The sequence below is a fragment of the Papaver somniferum genome, chromosome 5, assembly GCF_003573695.1.
Source record: "Papaver somniferum cultivar HN1 chromosome 5, ASM357369v1, whole genome shotgun sequence".
NCBI classification, from domain to species: Eukaryota; Viridiplantae; Streptophyta; class Magnoliopsida; order Ranunculales; family Papaveraceae; genus Papaver; species Papaver somniferum.
In genome coordinates, this window is record NC_039362.1 from 68,718,340 (window position 1) to 68,734,412 (window position 16,073).

Here is a 16,073-nt window from a genome sequence, read left to right on the forward strand (position 1 = left end):
TATTCAACCACAATATGTGACCAAGCAAGATTTATTGTTTTTCATGCAAGAAAAACCAATTTCTATTAGAATAAGATAAAAAAAATACAATTTTCAGTGAAATAAAGTAACTTTTTATTAATCCTTAACATGCATATCGCTATCCAAGTTAACAAAAGCCAAGCCTAAATAAGATTCCGTAGAAACCACATTCACATGTTTCAAGAAACAAAAACAAAGAAAAACATATGAGCGGGTCCCTTCACAACGATTGCATATTTGCACGGAACACGTTGTGAAGCTTGTGAATCTAGTACATCAGACTCAGTCTTATTCCCTGTTTTTTATTTTTACCCCATCGGTAGTAACAAATATTTGGGCTGAAATATCACCTTTCTGAAGACCAAACTACCCCAGTTAAACAAATAAAGCGACATAAAGAATCCCATAACATCCCTTTTTTGGTTTTAGGGTTTTGTTCACGAAAGATCTCCCAGTTCTTTCTCTCAGTCTAACGGTGGTGGTGGTGATAAGAAAGAGAGAGAGAGAGAGAGAGAGAGAGAGAGAGAGAGAGAGAGAGAGTGATTATCGTCTCAATCTAGGGTTTTCATATTTAACAGGCATCAGGTTTAAACGATTTCTACTGCAAGGAAATGGCGACCATTGTCATAACTTCCGAAGAAGATCCATCACTCACTGTTGTTCGTTTCCAATCCGAACTTTCTTGGGCTGATGCTGGTCCTGAGGTAATAATTTCAGATCCAACTTTGAAAATTTCTCTTCATTCATTATTCTATATTCCTTCTGATTCTATTATAGGGTTTTGTTAGACCGAAGAATCAAAATATGAAGTCAGTAAAATTGGGATTTTAGGGTTCTTCTACAGTTTATAAGCAATTTGGTTATCTGATGATTTTTAATCCTAGTCTGATTTTTTTTTTGTTTTTTTGTTTGTGTTGATGTTAAGGTTCTGGCGGAAGAAGTTTCTGTACTATGCAGAGAGGCAGAAACATGCATAGCGAACGGTCAAAATTTGGATTTGGTTTCTCTTATGCTCACACCAGCAGACTTGATATTTCCAAAACTTTCTGAAAAGGGTACATTTTCTTTATTCTTGTTCTAATTTGTTTTAAGAGATCTAGTTGAGCTAATGGCTGTCGGAATTACATTATAACATTAGCTGTCGTTAAATACCCAAGCAATACCAGTAAGCACAAAGGTCCTTATAAAGAAAAGCTAAGTCTGTCTTTCCTACCACAGACTGCAAAAAGAGGTGGTAGACAGTGGGAGACTAGACGAAACGACATAATTTCCCATTCTAGCTGCCTTTGGAAGTTGTTCACCCTTCAATTTGGTTCTCATTGCTGGAGAGATAGGCTAAACAATAAAAGCAATCTTGTCCAGTTAAGATTTTGATTGGATTCATAGGTTAATTTAGTTCCCTCCTGCTCTGGCCCTCTCAAATGTGATAGTAATGAACTACTACTCGAGTTTTGCTTTGGTAGTGTTTATATTATATTTTCACTTGGTTTGTTAAAGAGTATTTGTATTGTAATTTATACTTGCTTGATTTGCCTGTTTGGATTTGGTGAGTGATTTGCTAGTGTTGTTTGCAAGTGTCAGGTTAGTTCTAATTGGAACTGTTTTAATCCCATTTGCAGATCTTGAGTGCATTTTCACTGTAATTTGCAACCTTGTCACAAAAGCTACAAGTTTGAATGAAGAATTAGAGATGGCGGAACGTATTTCTGTTAAAATTTGTCAACAACCAAATGACAAGCCTGCTCTCCGCCTGAAGATGTAATACCAATTCATTAATTATCGTTAGCTCCTACCCTGGGATTATATGACAGTGTCTTACGTTCTTACTTTATTGATACAGCTTGTTCAATCTGTACAATCTTCTGGAGAACCCGTACAGTAAATTCTATGTTTACATGAAAGCCCTTGATTTGGCGGTCAGTGGCAAAGTTACGGAAAACATCGTACCTTCTTTCAAAAAGATGGACAGCTTCCTGAAAGAGTGGAATATCGGAACAGTGGATCAAAGAAAACTCTTTCTTACAATCTCCAATGTGTTAAAGGAAAATAAAAGGTAATGAATATGAATGAATGATTCTTGTCAGCTTGTCAGGCATCGGTCCCATCCAAAAACCAAGCACCTAGGAAGAGTCCTACTTTTCTAGTCTATAATTAACGTTCCAGTTGGTATACGAGAAGGGCTTTCTATAATGTAACCTTGAATAGAAGTCTTTCTTTCAGGGGATAAGACTTATGGTCTTATTAAGTATGGTCTTATTAAGTAGTTTATATATGTTATTTTCGTTGTTTCACATCTGGTTATTATTTTTTTCAGAAGGGTCTAGTTTGATCAATGAAGCTCCATGCCACTTGAGCATATTGCTTTTTGTTTTAATCAGGATTGAGGACATTTGGATCTTATTTTGTTTTCAGCATGTCAAAGGACTCATTCAATTTTCTTACCAAGTACTTGGCAACTTTTTCGAGTGACGATGCAAATATCATGAGTGAAGCTAAAGGAGAAGCCGTCCGTGCTGTTATGGAGTTTGTGAAGGCTCCTGACATGTTTCAGGTATCTTGCATGTAAATTTTATAGTTATATATGATTCTCTTCTGATACAATACATGTTCCAAAGAAGATGTTTGCGGGCGTCTATTGTACCTTACAACCTTCTTTCTTTGCTGGCTCCTTGTATCCATGCTTAGGATATGATTCTAATTTGCTGTCAGTTTGTTAATTTTTATAATTAACTTCCATTGGTATATCTTATTGTTATTCCATTATGGCGTGGTAGTACTATCTTGCCATTCTGGGATGCTCCTAGACATGGTCTTTGTCAGTTAATTTGCTTCTTCTAAATGTTTTTTTTTTCTTATACGCATTAATTTTCATTTTTCTTTTCTTTTATATGGCAGTGGGATTTGTTAGATATGCCGGCTGTAGCACAGTTGGAACAAGATGGAAACTATGCATGGGTTTATCAGCTTTTGAAGATTTTTCTTACTCAGAGGCTGAAAGCATACACAGATTTTCAAGCAGAAAATGATACTGCAATGACTGAATGTGGTATTATTTTGCTTATTTCGAGAAAAATAGTGTAGAACGTGATGAAATCCCATTACCTGTTTATTTGTTTTCTTATTAACTTTCTTGTGCAATGCGATTTAAGGGCTTGTCTTTGAAGATTGCATGACGAAAATGAGGTTGCTGTCATTGGCTGATCTTGGTTCAAATGAGTCCGGTGAAATTCCATATGCTATGGTCGCGAACACACTTATGGTAAGCATCTCTTATCTTTTTTTCCCCAGTTTCCAGCTATAAGCCTCGAGTTCACAGATCAGGTCTTACTGTTTCGCAGATTCAAGATGATGAGGTGGAAGAATGGATAGTTAAGGCAATAGCTGCAAAACTACTTGACTGTAAGATGGACCAGTTGAATCAAACTGTAATTGTAAGGTGAGTTCGAGTTTTTGTGAACTGCAAGTACTGCTTTCGACCTCATGAAGAAAAGTCAATTCCTAAACTTGATAACGTTAATGAATATTGTTAATGAATATTGATTTTGTGTGCAGTCGTTGTTCAGACCGTCTGTTCGGGCCAAACCAGTGGGTAGCCCTTCGATCAAAGTTATCCATGTGGAGGGTAAGTGACTTCTTTTTTACCAGCTCTCAACAGTGGCTCTGCGGTCACTTGTTTTAGTCGTGGTCAATTACTTGTTTGAAAACAGATCTTTGGAATTTACTTGTGTTTTGATTATTTTTTTCTATGTTATGCTTTCAGGGTAATATTGCAAATGTTATAACCACCATCCAAGCTAACAAGTTAGTCGAAGACGCCTCTCAAGTAACAGCGCAAGGGGTGGCATGATAACCCACAACTGGTTTCAACCTTCTCTTCAATTTTGTTTCAGAACTCGTTTGCACCAATTTTTAAGGCTAGGTTGTTGACATACTAAAGAATATTAAAGTATATTTCCTTTCATGCGATTGCCACATTTGTGTAAGAAATAGCATAATTACAGAGTTCCCTTTAATCACATTTCAGTTTTTTCACTCTTCCCACAGTTGTCCCTCCTCTACTAATGTCGAATGAAATCGTAGTCTGACCCGACCCATAAAATTGTAAGATGCCAATGTTTACTACCTAATATATTTTTGTTCTTGGAGAGGGATTACACTCCTGAAGAGACGTTAATTAAACAAAGACTGGAAAGATGAAGATGAAATAAAATCCATGTTCCTGAGTCATAATTTTGTTGGGCACAAAAAACCTTTTCACTAAAGCCTTATGCTGTTGTAGCCACTATATATTTTCTGTTTATTATTATTTATTTTTTCCCAATGAGAAAGGAGATATATTAAAGCTGAGAATTTAAGCTACATTGTTCTCATCTATAGAGGATAAGAGCCAAATGGATAACTCATTTATTCTAAGCAAACTGTGCCTCTTTAGCTAATAAATCTGCAAAATTGTTAGCCTTTCTTGGCCTAGAACTGCATTTCCAAGAAATAAAACTAGATAAGAGACTACTACAGTCCTTGATGAATGGATTTTTTTTGTCCATCTTACAATCTCCTCTTCCTCTTTCCCATTTATAGCAGACAACTGGTGTAGGAACCTTAGCCCTTGCTTCTTCACAGTTTTGATTATGTTTTGGTAACATAACACTACCTTCAAAAATTCATATTTTTGTCTATTCTTCTCTTTTGTTGCTTCCGCCTTTACTCAAATGAGCGAGTGAATGCTTGAAAACAAAACAAAAAAAAAAGTGCAAGTGAATGGAAGACAGATGCAACAGCAAAAATGTTGAAGTCATGATTTAGGTTCAGAAAGAAAAATTGATCATTGATCGATTTCATTCTAGGGCACAGCAACCAAGATGATTCAACAATTATTAAGATTAATCGAGATGACCCAACAATCTAAACTTAGATCAGAGCTTGGATATCATTGCGGTTTTAGACATACTCATATCTCATAAGCAGCAGTTCTGTTTAGATATGAATGGAAATATCATAATTCAGTTATCTGTTTTCGTGCACACCATGAAACCAAATAAGGTTCTATCAAGATAGACACACCACTAGTAGACCGTGTATATACCGAATCTCCAGCCCAGTCAGCATCAAAATATGCCTGGAGTTGTAAAGAAGTAGCTTTACAGAATTGAAACCATGTTGCAGTGTACCACTCATATATCTCAATATGCGCTTCACTGTAGACCAGTCATCTTCACTTGGAGCTTGCATTTCCTGACAGGCCTTATTAACACAAAAGGAAATGTCAGGCATTGTTATTGTTGGATCTTGCAAAGCTCCAACAATACTTTTATATACAGGACACTAGGACAGGATTAGCAAACAAAAGTGAAACACCTGAAGTATCAACTGAAGTTTCCATAAGTCTAGTAACATAGTGGCTGGGTTTGATAATGTTTTTTTTTTCAAAGCACTTTCAAATTATATCTATAGTAATATTTTTTCATTTTTAGTGTTTGGTAAAGGTTTTACAAAGCGTCTTTTATGCAAATTCCGGAAGGAGCTTTTCAAAAGCTCCAAATGCATAACCTATGATCTCACACTAATTTCGTATCTTAATTTTCTTTTCTATTCATATTTTATTTTATATATTACAAAAATTACCCTTAAATCTATATAACATTAACTTTTTATTTTCTATATTTTATACGTTAAAAGGAAATTAAGTATTTTATATACTATTTTAATGACTTTTTTTAGTTTATCAATTATTAAATAAGAGGAATATTAAAAAATTAATTCTGAAATAGAGTGAAGATCCTAGTACATCATATTACTTGGTCAACAAATATGCATTTGAATGTTGGGACAATATTGGGATTACCAAGGGAATTTTTTTTTGTAGTCTAGATTATCATCCCTGAAATCGTTTTATCCTAAATTTGTAAATATCATCCATCGATCCCAATTGATGGTAAAACGAACACTACCAAGTTAACTGGACCGTCCAGTTAATGGATGATTGGAACGCTCTCTTCTTTTCTTCGCTTTAGCATAGAAAAATTCTAATTCTTCTACGTTCTAACTATTTAAAAAAAAAAATTCCTAACCAAAACCTCCGTCGGAAACCTAAACCACCGCCTGTAAACCGCTCCAGCCGCTACTCTCACTACCACCACCATCATCTCGATGGGTTAGAGTGGAGTGGAGGGTTTTTAATGACTGCTTTTGATTTCCTTCTGTTTTCTCACGTCGTTCTCTTCTATAGTGAATTTGATGGTATGGTTTCTTTTTAGTTAGTTTTTCTGTTATTTTTAAAGCCTGTCTATTCGTTTTCTGCTACCACTTGATTGTTCTTCTTCCTTCACCACGAAAACTGCTTGTAATCCGGTGGCTTCAACGTTAGTTTTCGGTTTTAGTTGGTGCTTCAGCTGCAAGCACCTAGCCTGTTTGTTTTTATGCCTCAATGACTACCGCATGTAAAGGTATTAGGCTATGTCCCTTTAAGAATTTTCATGGGTGCCCAGATGGGGGACTGGGAGTAAGGGGTTTGCATGTTTGATACCCATCTGAAGCGACTACACTTCTGCAATTTGGAACGAAAAACTGCACTTCAACATGCCATAAGTCGTGACTTGGATATTTTTATTGGTTTAGAGGAGACTTTAAGGTCTTTGAAGCAGTGGATGTGTTTTGAATATATGAGCATCCAAGCCTGGAGCAGGGCATGCAAGCATGGAGGAGATGTTGATATTAGGCCGGTGTTTGATGATTCTGGGGATATAGTTGAAACAATCATAGGAGTACCTAGGCCGGTGTTGTAAGAGGTTTCTTCTTAGTTTGGGGGTGATGATTTTGAACTGAATGAAGGGACAGTAGATGCGATTTTCAGATCTCCAATATGCACTGTCAAGAGTATTCCGAGAGGATGTAGGCTGGCATTTTCTCATACCCTTAAGGCAACTCTCCAGAAAGTTGCGGCAGAACGTTGTTCTATCAGGCATTGGGTGAGATTATTGTTGCTTCCTCGCTGTACGCTGCGGGTTTTTCGACCTAAGGGTAGGGTAGAATGTAAGTCAGGTAATCGTAAAGCAATGCAGCAGAAAAAAATCCTTCAAGCGCTTGAAATTTTGGGTAAACCTGGTGGGGTACAAAAGCTTGTTCGAGAGGTTTTGAAAGTACCAATATCAGGGTGTGTTGTTAGGGTGGAGGATGATATGGAGGAAGACAATAGGCTTGGCATCAACGTTACAACTTGTTTGCGTATTCCTCTGCGTGAGACATCTTTGGTGGCTGAGGAAGGAACCGTTCTCAATTGTATTAAATCGTTTCCTAAGGGGACTTCGTGTGGCAGGGATGGTTTGCGAGCACAACATTTGTTGGACGTTTTTTGTGGGGAAGGTTTCACCGATTCTGCTGATTTGGTCACCGCAATTACAAGGGTTGTCAATTTGTGGTTTGGAGGGAGATGCCCACTTAAGCTGGTGAAGTTTGTAGCATCGACACCCTTGACACCTCTCCTCAAACCGGACAAGAGCATTCGTCCCATTGTTGTTGGGAAGATTTGGCGACGGCTTGTGTCCAAAATAGCAATGAAAGGGGTTGGCAAGGACATGACAGCGTACCTTCAAGATTTTCGGTTTGGAGTGGGGTCTCAGGAGGGGCGGAGGCAATCTTACACGCCGTGAACATGTTTGTCAATAAACATCATACATATGCTAGCCTTACCATGTTAACTGTAAACTTCACCAATGCCTTCAACCTAGTTGACCGAACTGCTATGCTTCTTGAGGTACGTAAGATTTGTCCTTCTATATCGCCATGGGTGGAATATTTGTATGGCCAACATGGAAGATTGTATGTGGGAGAATCCCATATCTTTGCTTCTACAGGAGTGCAACAAGGTGACCTCTGGGGACATTGCTATTTGCTTTAGTGCTTCATCAGCTTGTAGTAAAGATAAACGAGAAGTGCATTCTATCCCCAGAAGCTTGGTATCTTGATGATGGTACTATTATTGGTGACATTGCAGAAGTGGCAAAGGCACTTACTGTTGTCCAGTAAGAAGGGCCTGCTCCAGGTCTTATATTGAATATTAAGAAAACAGAGATTTTCTGGCCCTCTTGCTATGAACGGAGGTTAAGTGACAGAATGTTTCCTGATGGAATCTCAAAACCAGATGATGGAGTCAAACTTTTAGGAGGTGCGGTTAGTCTTGATGATGTGTTTGTGAAGGGACTTGCCATTAAGAGAGCAAAAAAGGAGGTGGATTTGATGCAAGTTTTATCAAGCTCTGCGACCCTCAGAGTGAATTGTTGCATCTATGTGCATGCATGGGCATCTCCTAGCTACTTTTTGGGATTCGTATCTGCTACTCGAAATACATTGTGGAGGCTATAGATATATTTGATAGAGGTTTGAGAGAGGTGATAGAGGAAATTGTGGTTTGTGGATGTCCGTTCTTTGGGGAACTTCAGTGGCGGCTATCCACCTTACCTATTAGATATGGAGGTCTTGGCTTGTACACTGCTAAGGAAGCATCACAATATGCCTTCCTTGCTTCACGTGTGTAATCTTGGGGGTTACAAGATCACATACTGAGGAGTAGTGGGGTAGAAGGCATGGATGACAACTTTAATAAGGCTTTGAAGACACTGTTCAAGTAACTATTCCTGATTTTGACTTTAGCAGTTTGGCGAGTGCTCTTTTTTGGTAAAGTTGTAGTGCCCCCTAAGCTAGCAGCTGACTAATCCAATAGATTAACTAAATAAGAGGCATTAAAAATCTAAATCATTTACTTAAACATTCAATTAAGAAATCTATCTTACAAAAACAAATGGTTTTCGTCTAATCCAACGATTGTGGATGGGTATTTTATTGTTATCCACGGCCAGCATCTGCTCTCAAAGTTGAGAAAGCTGAAAGACAAATCATGGTTGAGAATCACTCCGGGTTTAACGCCGCATCCGACCACTCTGATTCTCCCGTCCATTATTATCATCTCCGTCTGTTACGAAATCATTAGAATCCCAATTATACCAACACCAACTCCCTCCTAATATTCTCCTCATGTTCTTATTATCTTCTTCCGTTACAATTTATCCCCTGATCTTCTCTTCTTACATCCCTCCTCTGATCTTTATGAGGAAATAAAAGCGATTTTCTATAAAGACACAGTATAATAAGTTCATCGGATGTTACATACAACAACTTCCTTTCGATTGCCGCACTATATAAACCCTAGAAGAGGTCATCTTCTTACCATGTTTCAGTCGCATACTGTCTCAACAATACCATGTAATGGCCAGTTATTTTTTTATTTAATTCTTTCAGTGATAGTTTGATTTTTCAATTTGGGTTCTTAATAATTTTATTGTTGTATCGTAGGTTTCGATTGTTGCATTCAGAAAATCATGATACTAAACATCAAAGGTAATTCAATTGAAAGAGTATGAGTGAATGTCCCCTTGAATACCTAATAGTTAACACATGAGTGATTGTTACAAAATTGAATACCTAATAATTTTATTGTTCTATTGTAGGTTTCGATTGTTGTATTCAGAAAATCATCAGAGTTCTAAACATCTTGGGTAATTCAATTGTGTTTATGACTGTGTTCAATTGATTATTATTTTTTATTTTTTTTGGGGTTCTAGAATTTGTTGATTCCTGTCTAAATTTTTAAATCTGTAAATGACTTTGCTGACTGAAAGTTGAGAAAGAAAAAGTATTTCATCACAGGTAAAAGTAGTAAAACTCCCTAGGAAAATGATGGTTTGGTTTCTTAGGGAGAGTTGTTGATGAATGGGTCCATTTAGTACTGAAAGATATATCTCAAGCCAGTAGCAGTTCGTGTTCATCTCTGATTTGGCCGGCAGGTTGTTAGTTTCATACATTTGGTTAAGCATGATAGAGTGTGTACATAATAAAGGGATCTGCATCCCGATTTTGAATTCAATTTTTGGTTTTTCCTATTTCTCATCTTGGGTTTTGAATTCTAGGATATTGAAAATTTTGGTTTTTCCTATTTTATATTCCTGTTTAATGCATGTTCTGAGATTTGTTTATTTTTGTATGTTTTTCTCGCAGCTTGCGCAGTTGTCCCCTGATCTGAGCAGAAGTGCAAAAACCTAATCTTCTTTTTGTATTTTCAATGTATCTTAGCTTGGTTAAGCTAATTGATTCATGTGTCTGCTTTATGACTTTTGATTTTAGGAATTTTTGTATTGCAATACATCTTTAATTTTTCATTTTTGTGTTTTACTTGCGGCTTTCCATTCATGTGAGCAGATTCCTAATCTTATATTTTTGCAGCTTGCGTGTAACTCTCGCCGTACAGGTTTGTGAAACAAGCTATATATATCACAAAACCATATGTTTTTTTGCTGGTGTGCAAGAGTATTTTAGGTACATATTTTGGCTTTTCTCATTTTTTTATTGATCGGTTGACAAAGTACATAAACTATTTCGCCATACGTTACGATAATTTTGGTGATCTATTTTTCTCTTTGTTTCTCTTTGGTGGTGTTTAGGGGTGCACATACCCTACCCATACCCGCCAACCCTACCCTACCCGCCAGTTTTTTAACCGTATCCTATCCTATCCATTATTTGGCGGGTAGGGTGGCGGGTAAAGATTTTCTTAACCGCCAGTAAACGGGTAGGGTGGCGGGTATAGGCCATATCCTACCCACCCTACCTAGAAGTGCACATACCCTACTCCTACCCTCCAATCCTACCCTACCCGCCGGTTTTTTAACCGTATCCTATCCTATCCATTATTTGGCGGGTAGGGTGGCGGGTAAAGATTTTCTTAACCGCCGGTAAACGGGTAGGATGGCGGGCATAGGCCATATCCTACCCACCCTACCCGTTGTGCAGCCCTAGTGGTGTTAGCCAAATACGTGGTTGATTTCAATGGGGTATCAATACTTTGGGGAACACAAGTGAAAGTACCCATGGGTTTCAGTGAGTTTTAAGTCTGTGTGCATTTGTAGGTTAGTTTTTCATCCCTCTAATGTCGTTTCTACACATAGAGGTCTACGATCCTATCTCATTAAAGTATTATGCATTATCTTTTCTTTTCCAGCAGAGGCATAGAAGAAATCATTCTGTTGGTGCACCTTCCTAAAATGGTTAAGCATTGGAATGACAATTAATTACGATTAATGAAGCGTTAATACTAAGCTTCTTATATTTTGATGTGATATTTCAACTTAATAATAACAAATTTGAGGTCCGGGGATACTCTTAAAGGATGAAATTCAAGTGGATCCTCATGCTATCGTGCTATATCTTTGCCGTCGCTTGGCGTCAAGCAAATGGTAAATTCAAACTTCACCATGTAAAAACACTTAATAATGATGTACTGTTACTGGGAAGAGTTGCACTCTTCAAACTTTTAGCATATTGCGTACTGCGAGGTATCAGTAAACCTGACATGAATTTCCTCTTCTAACAGCAACTGCAGTGGTGCGAGTATAATCAAAGATTAAAGACCAAAAAAAACGACCAAAAAATAGTTTAGTATGCAGTAGCTGCAGTGGTGCGAGTATAACCAAAGATTAAAGACCAAAAAAAACGACCAAAAAATAGTTTAGTATGCAGTGTGACGCTACGGGAGGAAGATTAAATTTGATCGAGCGTAAAATAAATCACCGCGTGAAAACGGGCGGATAATTCAGTTACGTTTGATTTCTGGGCGGACATATAAATTACGTTTGAGACGGGCGTACGTTAAATTTACGCCTGACGACAGGCGTAAATATAAATTACGTTTGATGTGGGACGGGTTTCTAAATCACGCCTGAGTAGGACGGACTTTTGGTGTACGTCTGAGTGGGACGGATTTTTGGCATACGCCTGAGTGGGACGGAGTTTTGTTGTACGCCTGATGATAAATGTGGCGTAACAAAATTTCACGCTTGAGTGAGAGAGCCATTTGTGCAGCAAAAGATTTAAACTTTCTATACTTGGAATTGTTTTTAATACTGAATGAGGTTTGGGCAAAGCTTTATGGGTAATTAACATGAAACGAATGAGATCTCTAATAGTAATCAAATGGGTTTCACTCATTTCTCCGTAGGTTCTAATGATCAGGCGTAATACAAAATGAATAAAAAAGTTTTGTTGTACAAATGTCCGTCTGATTATGGTCAGGCGTAATACAAAATGAATGGGCGTAAAATCTATGTCCGTCTGGGTGGGACGGAGTTTTGGTGTACGCCTGACTGTGACGGAGTTTTGGTGTACGCCTGAGTGGGACGGAGTTTAAATCAACGCCTGGTTTCGGGCGGATTTTTCCTTCACGCCCCATGAAACGTACATTTCAGTTACGCCCGTCTCAAACGTAAAATTTAATTACGCCCGTCTAACAAACGGATACCAAATTTACGTTCGTTAACAAACGTACTTTAAATTTACGCCCACCAACAAGCGTAATTCAAATTTACGCCCGACTATATTAGGATTTGGGATTTGGTCTCGACCAAATATGGTCTGGGATTTGGTCTTGATCTGGGATATGATCTTTACTCCGTCCCATTGCATTACAAACTCAGCCCAAATTTTTAGTTATACTCGCCCACTGTGGATGCTCTAATGTCGTCTCTTAAAATGCTTCTTATCCCCCAGATTTAGCCCCCGAAAGTGGTCCAACTCTTACCAGTGGGGCAAAATCTATGGCCTAAAATGTGACCTATTGGGGGATAATCAGACAAAAAATATCGCAGATTTATCAAGATGTCTAATCCCAGCATTAATTAGACAAAAACAAATGGTTTTTGAACCATCTGACGGCTTTAAATGGGCTATTTTTTGTGATCAACGGCTCCCATTCTTCTCGGAATGGAAAAGATAAATCATGGCCGAGAATTAATCCCCCTTCTAAGCATGATCCAACCACTCAGATCAATTCTTGCAGTTCCGTTACAGATACAATTATCACAAACATAATCTAGGGATTCTCTTCAGTTACAATTTTTTTTCACAAAACCAGCATTTGCCCTGATTTCAATCCCTTTGATTCAGGGTAATCAATTTCATACGTTACATTTTTATTTATATTTTTTGATGCAAATTTCATACGTTACACTAGAACCGCAATTTGCCCCTTGAATGATGCCCTACGTAATCCCCAAGAAAGCTTATTATCTTCACCGGATTCTTCATTTCTTACGCCTACTCCGATATATTTGACTACTCGGTATATTTTTCAGCTCAGGGACCCCATCTCTTATATTTGATCTCTGTTTCTTGATGCACCTTTACTGGAGTTTCTTAGATTGTTTTATCGCAGATTTATCAAGATGTCTAATCCCAGCATTAATTGGATTCTCTCTATAAAATGTCTAATCCAATTCGAGACAGCGTCCGTTCTACCAGTTGATTCATGTAAGTTTTATCTATTTCCTTTTCCCGCATACATTTTCTGTCCATCCTTCTTTCCTTTTGATTCATGCAAATTTGATAAATTTTACATTTTCAATTGCTATGATAATGTTGCTCTGTGATTTTCGCTTTTGTCTCTTGATTGATGATGGTACTTTAGCCATTCAAGTTCATACTAAGTAATTAGGTATACCGTGTCTGGCTTAATCTTATTTCTTAATTTGGTATCTGATGAAATGCTTTTTAAATTTTTCAGTAGTTATCAAAAGAACAGATGAATTGCAAACCCCAGAAGGTAGCATCCTTACCGGATGAAAAGAATCCTTTCTACTTTTTTCTATACATGAGAACATTTGATCATCCCAAGAAAGGAATGGATAGAGAGAATCTCATGATAATGGTATTTTTTTTCTCTCTTTTTTTCTTCTGCTTTTTGCCTAAAGGTCTAAACCAAATGTTATGTTTTTAATGCCGTAATTCCTCTCGCCGAGTATCAGAGAGGGGTTTGGTTTTCTAGATTTTGGATTTATCACCACTAAGTTCTTTTGTAGCTCTCAGTCCTTTTTATGGACTTTGCGTGGCAGACGGGTTTATGTATGCATGGGTTTAACAGGTAAACATTTGCTACAGGTTATATATGGCAGTGTGGCACGAAGCACAGGTGAGCTGCTAGGGATGTTACCTGGGCCTGCTATATATGTGAATTGTGCGGCAGGAATTCGAGGAATCTGCACATGTTGGAATTTGCAAGTGATGACAGTAGTACCCCAGTTAGACGCTCAAACTGTGTTAACTTGAACCGCAAAGAATCCATGAAATTGGGGTCGGTTGCCGTAGCCAGGAGCGATGGACGAACTTAAAATTTTCAGTAGCAAACAGGATGAAACGTCAATAATCCCAGTTCAGGTAATTAGGATTTAGTGCCGATGTAAAAGTAAATTAAAGTTAAAAGTTCATTTATGGTATAATCATCTGAAATATCATATGGTTGTCGGTGATGTATGAGGTAGCAATGACGTTGTTGGGAGTATGTACTAGCATCATTTTGTGCAGAAGAGAAGGTTATGAAACTGTATTATAGGAATTGTGAAGTCCTTTGAAGCTTATTACAATCTATCAAGGTACACTACTGTTGCAATTCATTGAAATGGGACACATTGAGAAATAGAGAGAGTTGACAAGATATTTTAATGCATGCCTTAGTTTTGTCTGGATTCGGTTTATTGCTTGAAGGGTTCCTATATTAGCTTACGTTTATTACAATACAGTTTTTGGATACTTATTCTCCCTCTATGTGTGCAGGTTAGACTGTCGGTTTAGCTACAACCAACTGACATAGTGAAAGAGGAGCGTTCTCATGGGCATAGGTGAATTTTGAATAATGGTAATACTTACTATGTGGAGTAGATGTGTTTGGGTGGATTTGAGTTGTGAGTTATACAACATTAAGAGTTTCCATGAATTACACTTTGTAGCCAGAGGTAGGTTCTCAACTTGCGGCTTAACCTGTTCATTAGTTTTAGTTATTGTTATGATTTGGCCAGTCTAAACTTTTGATGTTCATCATTTCTGTATTGGTTAGAGCATGAATTTCAATATCAGAACACTAGATGTTCCATGAGTTTTATTGCCATGATTTTTGCCAATAAATGGTTGATGTTTAAGTTTTTGTATTGGTCAATTAGAGCATGAATTTCAATGTAAAAATAGTAGTTGCTTACTGGCGGCTTTGGTTATAGGGTTCCATGATTTGGGAATTTGCTGTGGCTTATCTATTATACAGAAGTAAAAGGTGGCATGTGATCTGGATTCAGGTGAGGTAATCTTTCATATGTGGTAGTTTTTTTTTCCCCCTTCTCTGTTTGGCTTCGCTTTTGGCTTCAATTTAACGTGTAGAGCTATGTACTTCTGTTTGAACTTCTCAGGAATTTATGCGGGTGTTGGATTAGGCATTTCTCTCTTTGCTCCACAAAACTGCTTTTCAGAGCATTGGAAAACTTCATGGAAGCAAGACAAGTTTCGTCCTACATTTAAAGCACTGGCACAAATGTAGATGCAAGCATTAGAAGGAAACAAATAATGAATCTATGTCAACGTACTAATTATGTCTTGCTCCATAATATTTCAGTGAATATTTTATAAATGACGAATAAACAGTAATTCCATTTTAGAGTGAATGTTTTTGTAAAATGTAATTCAACTTTGGCAGATGGATCCGTCTGGAGTTTAATGCAGTTGTTATTATCTTCTCAGTTTTCGACAAAACTGTATTAGTCTCATCCCAGTAAAAGAAAACTGTATTAGTCTCATCCCAGTTTTCGACAAAAATGTAAAAGAAAAAAAATGTATCTCAGTGCTCACATAAAATAAATCTTGGGATAGTTGTATGTGCGTTACATGAGATGGTTGCAAACATGGATGTGGCGACCTATAAACTAGTCACCATCTCTAAGCATCCAAAGATTACATTTTCACACCATCTGTATTAGTCCCTGAGTAAGAGGTACGTTCCAGCCCAACTTCGTTCTGTTACTTTTGGAGTGAGCAATTGATGGATATGCACTCTGTTTAGTCATCTAGCGGATATGACCGGACAGAAATTAATTTTGTAGGTAATATATAGGGCTCAAAAAAAAAAAAAAAAGAAGAAGAAGATAGGACAGCATAGTCTATATGCCTTCGTTATTGGACCGATGGTAAGGTTA

General features: G+C 37.5%; 1 protein-coding gene and 1 long non-coding RNA gene across 2 annotated transcripts; both read left to right on the forward strand.

The window, feature by feature from the left end:
* Positions 1 to 437: 437 nt before the first annotated feature.
* Positions 438 to 4,060, forward strand: LOC113281830 (eukaryotic translation initiation factor 3 subunit M-like). Its single transcript, XM_026530700.1, has 10 exons — positions 438 to 725; positions 947 to 1,076; positions 1,641 to 1,779; positions 1,862 to 2,074; positions 2,434 to 2,572; positions 2,917 to 3,067; positions 3,171 to 3,280; positions 3,360 to 3,457; positions 3,574 to 3,643; positions 3,782 to 4,060. Exons 1-10 carry the CDS (start codon positions 633 to 635, stop codon positions 3,866 to 3,868), a joined length of 1,230 nt encoding a protein of 409 aa, XP_026386485.1. The 5' UTR covers positions 438 to 632; the 3' UTR covers positions 3,869 to 4,060.
* An 8,868-nt stretch (positions 4,061 to 12,928) lies between these two features.
* Positions 12,929 to 15,545, forward strand: LOC113277497. The gene is made up of 8 exons (XR_003324958.1): positions 12,929 to 13,183; positions 13,277 to 13,371; positions 13,625 to 13,768; positions 13,999 to 14,274; positions 14,379 to 14,489; positions 14,671 to 14,849; positions 15,108 to 15,182; positions 15,294 to 15,545. It is a non-coding gene; the product is annotated as an uncharacterized LOC113277497 (long non-coding RNA).
* The last annotated feature ends 528 nt before the right edge of the window (positions 15,546 to 16,073 follow it).

Coding starts and splice junctions, on each gene's coding strand:
- LOC113281830 (XM_026530700.1), top strand. CDS start 633: ATGGCGACCATTGTCATAACTTCCGAAGAAGATCCATCACTCACTGTT. Junction 1,077..1,640: donor TCCAAAACTTTCTGAAAAGG/GTACATTTTCTT, acceptor TCCCATTTGCAG/ATCTTGAGTGCATTTTCACT. Junction 3,068..3,170: donor TACTGCAATGACTGAATGTG/GTATTATTTTGC, acceptor ATGCGATTTAAG/GGCTTGTCTTTGAAGATTGC.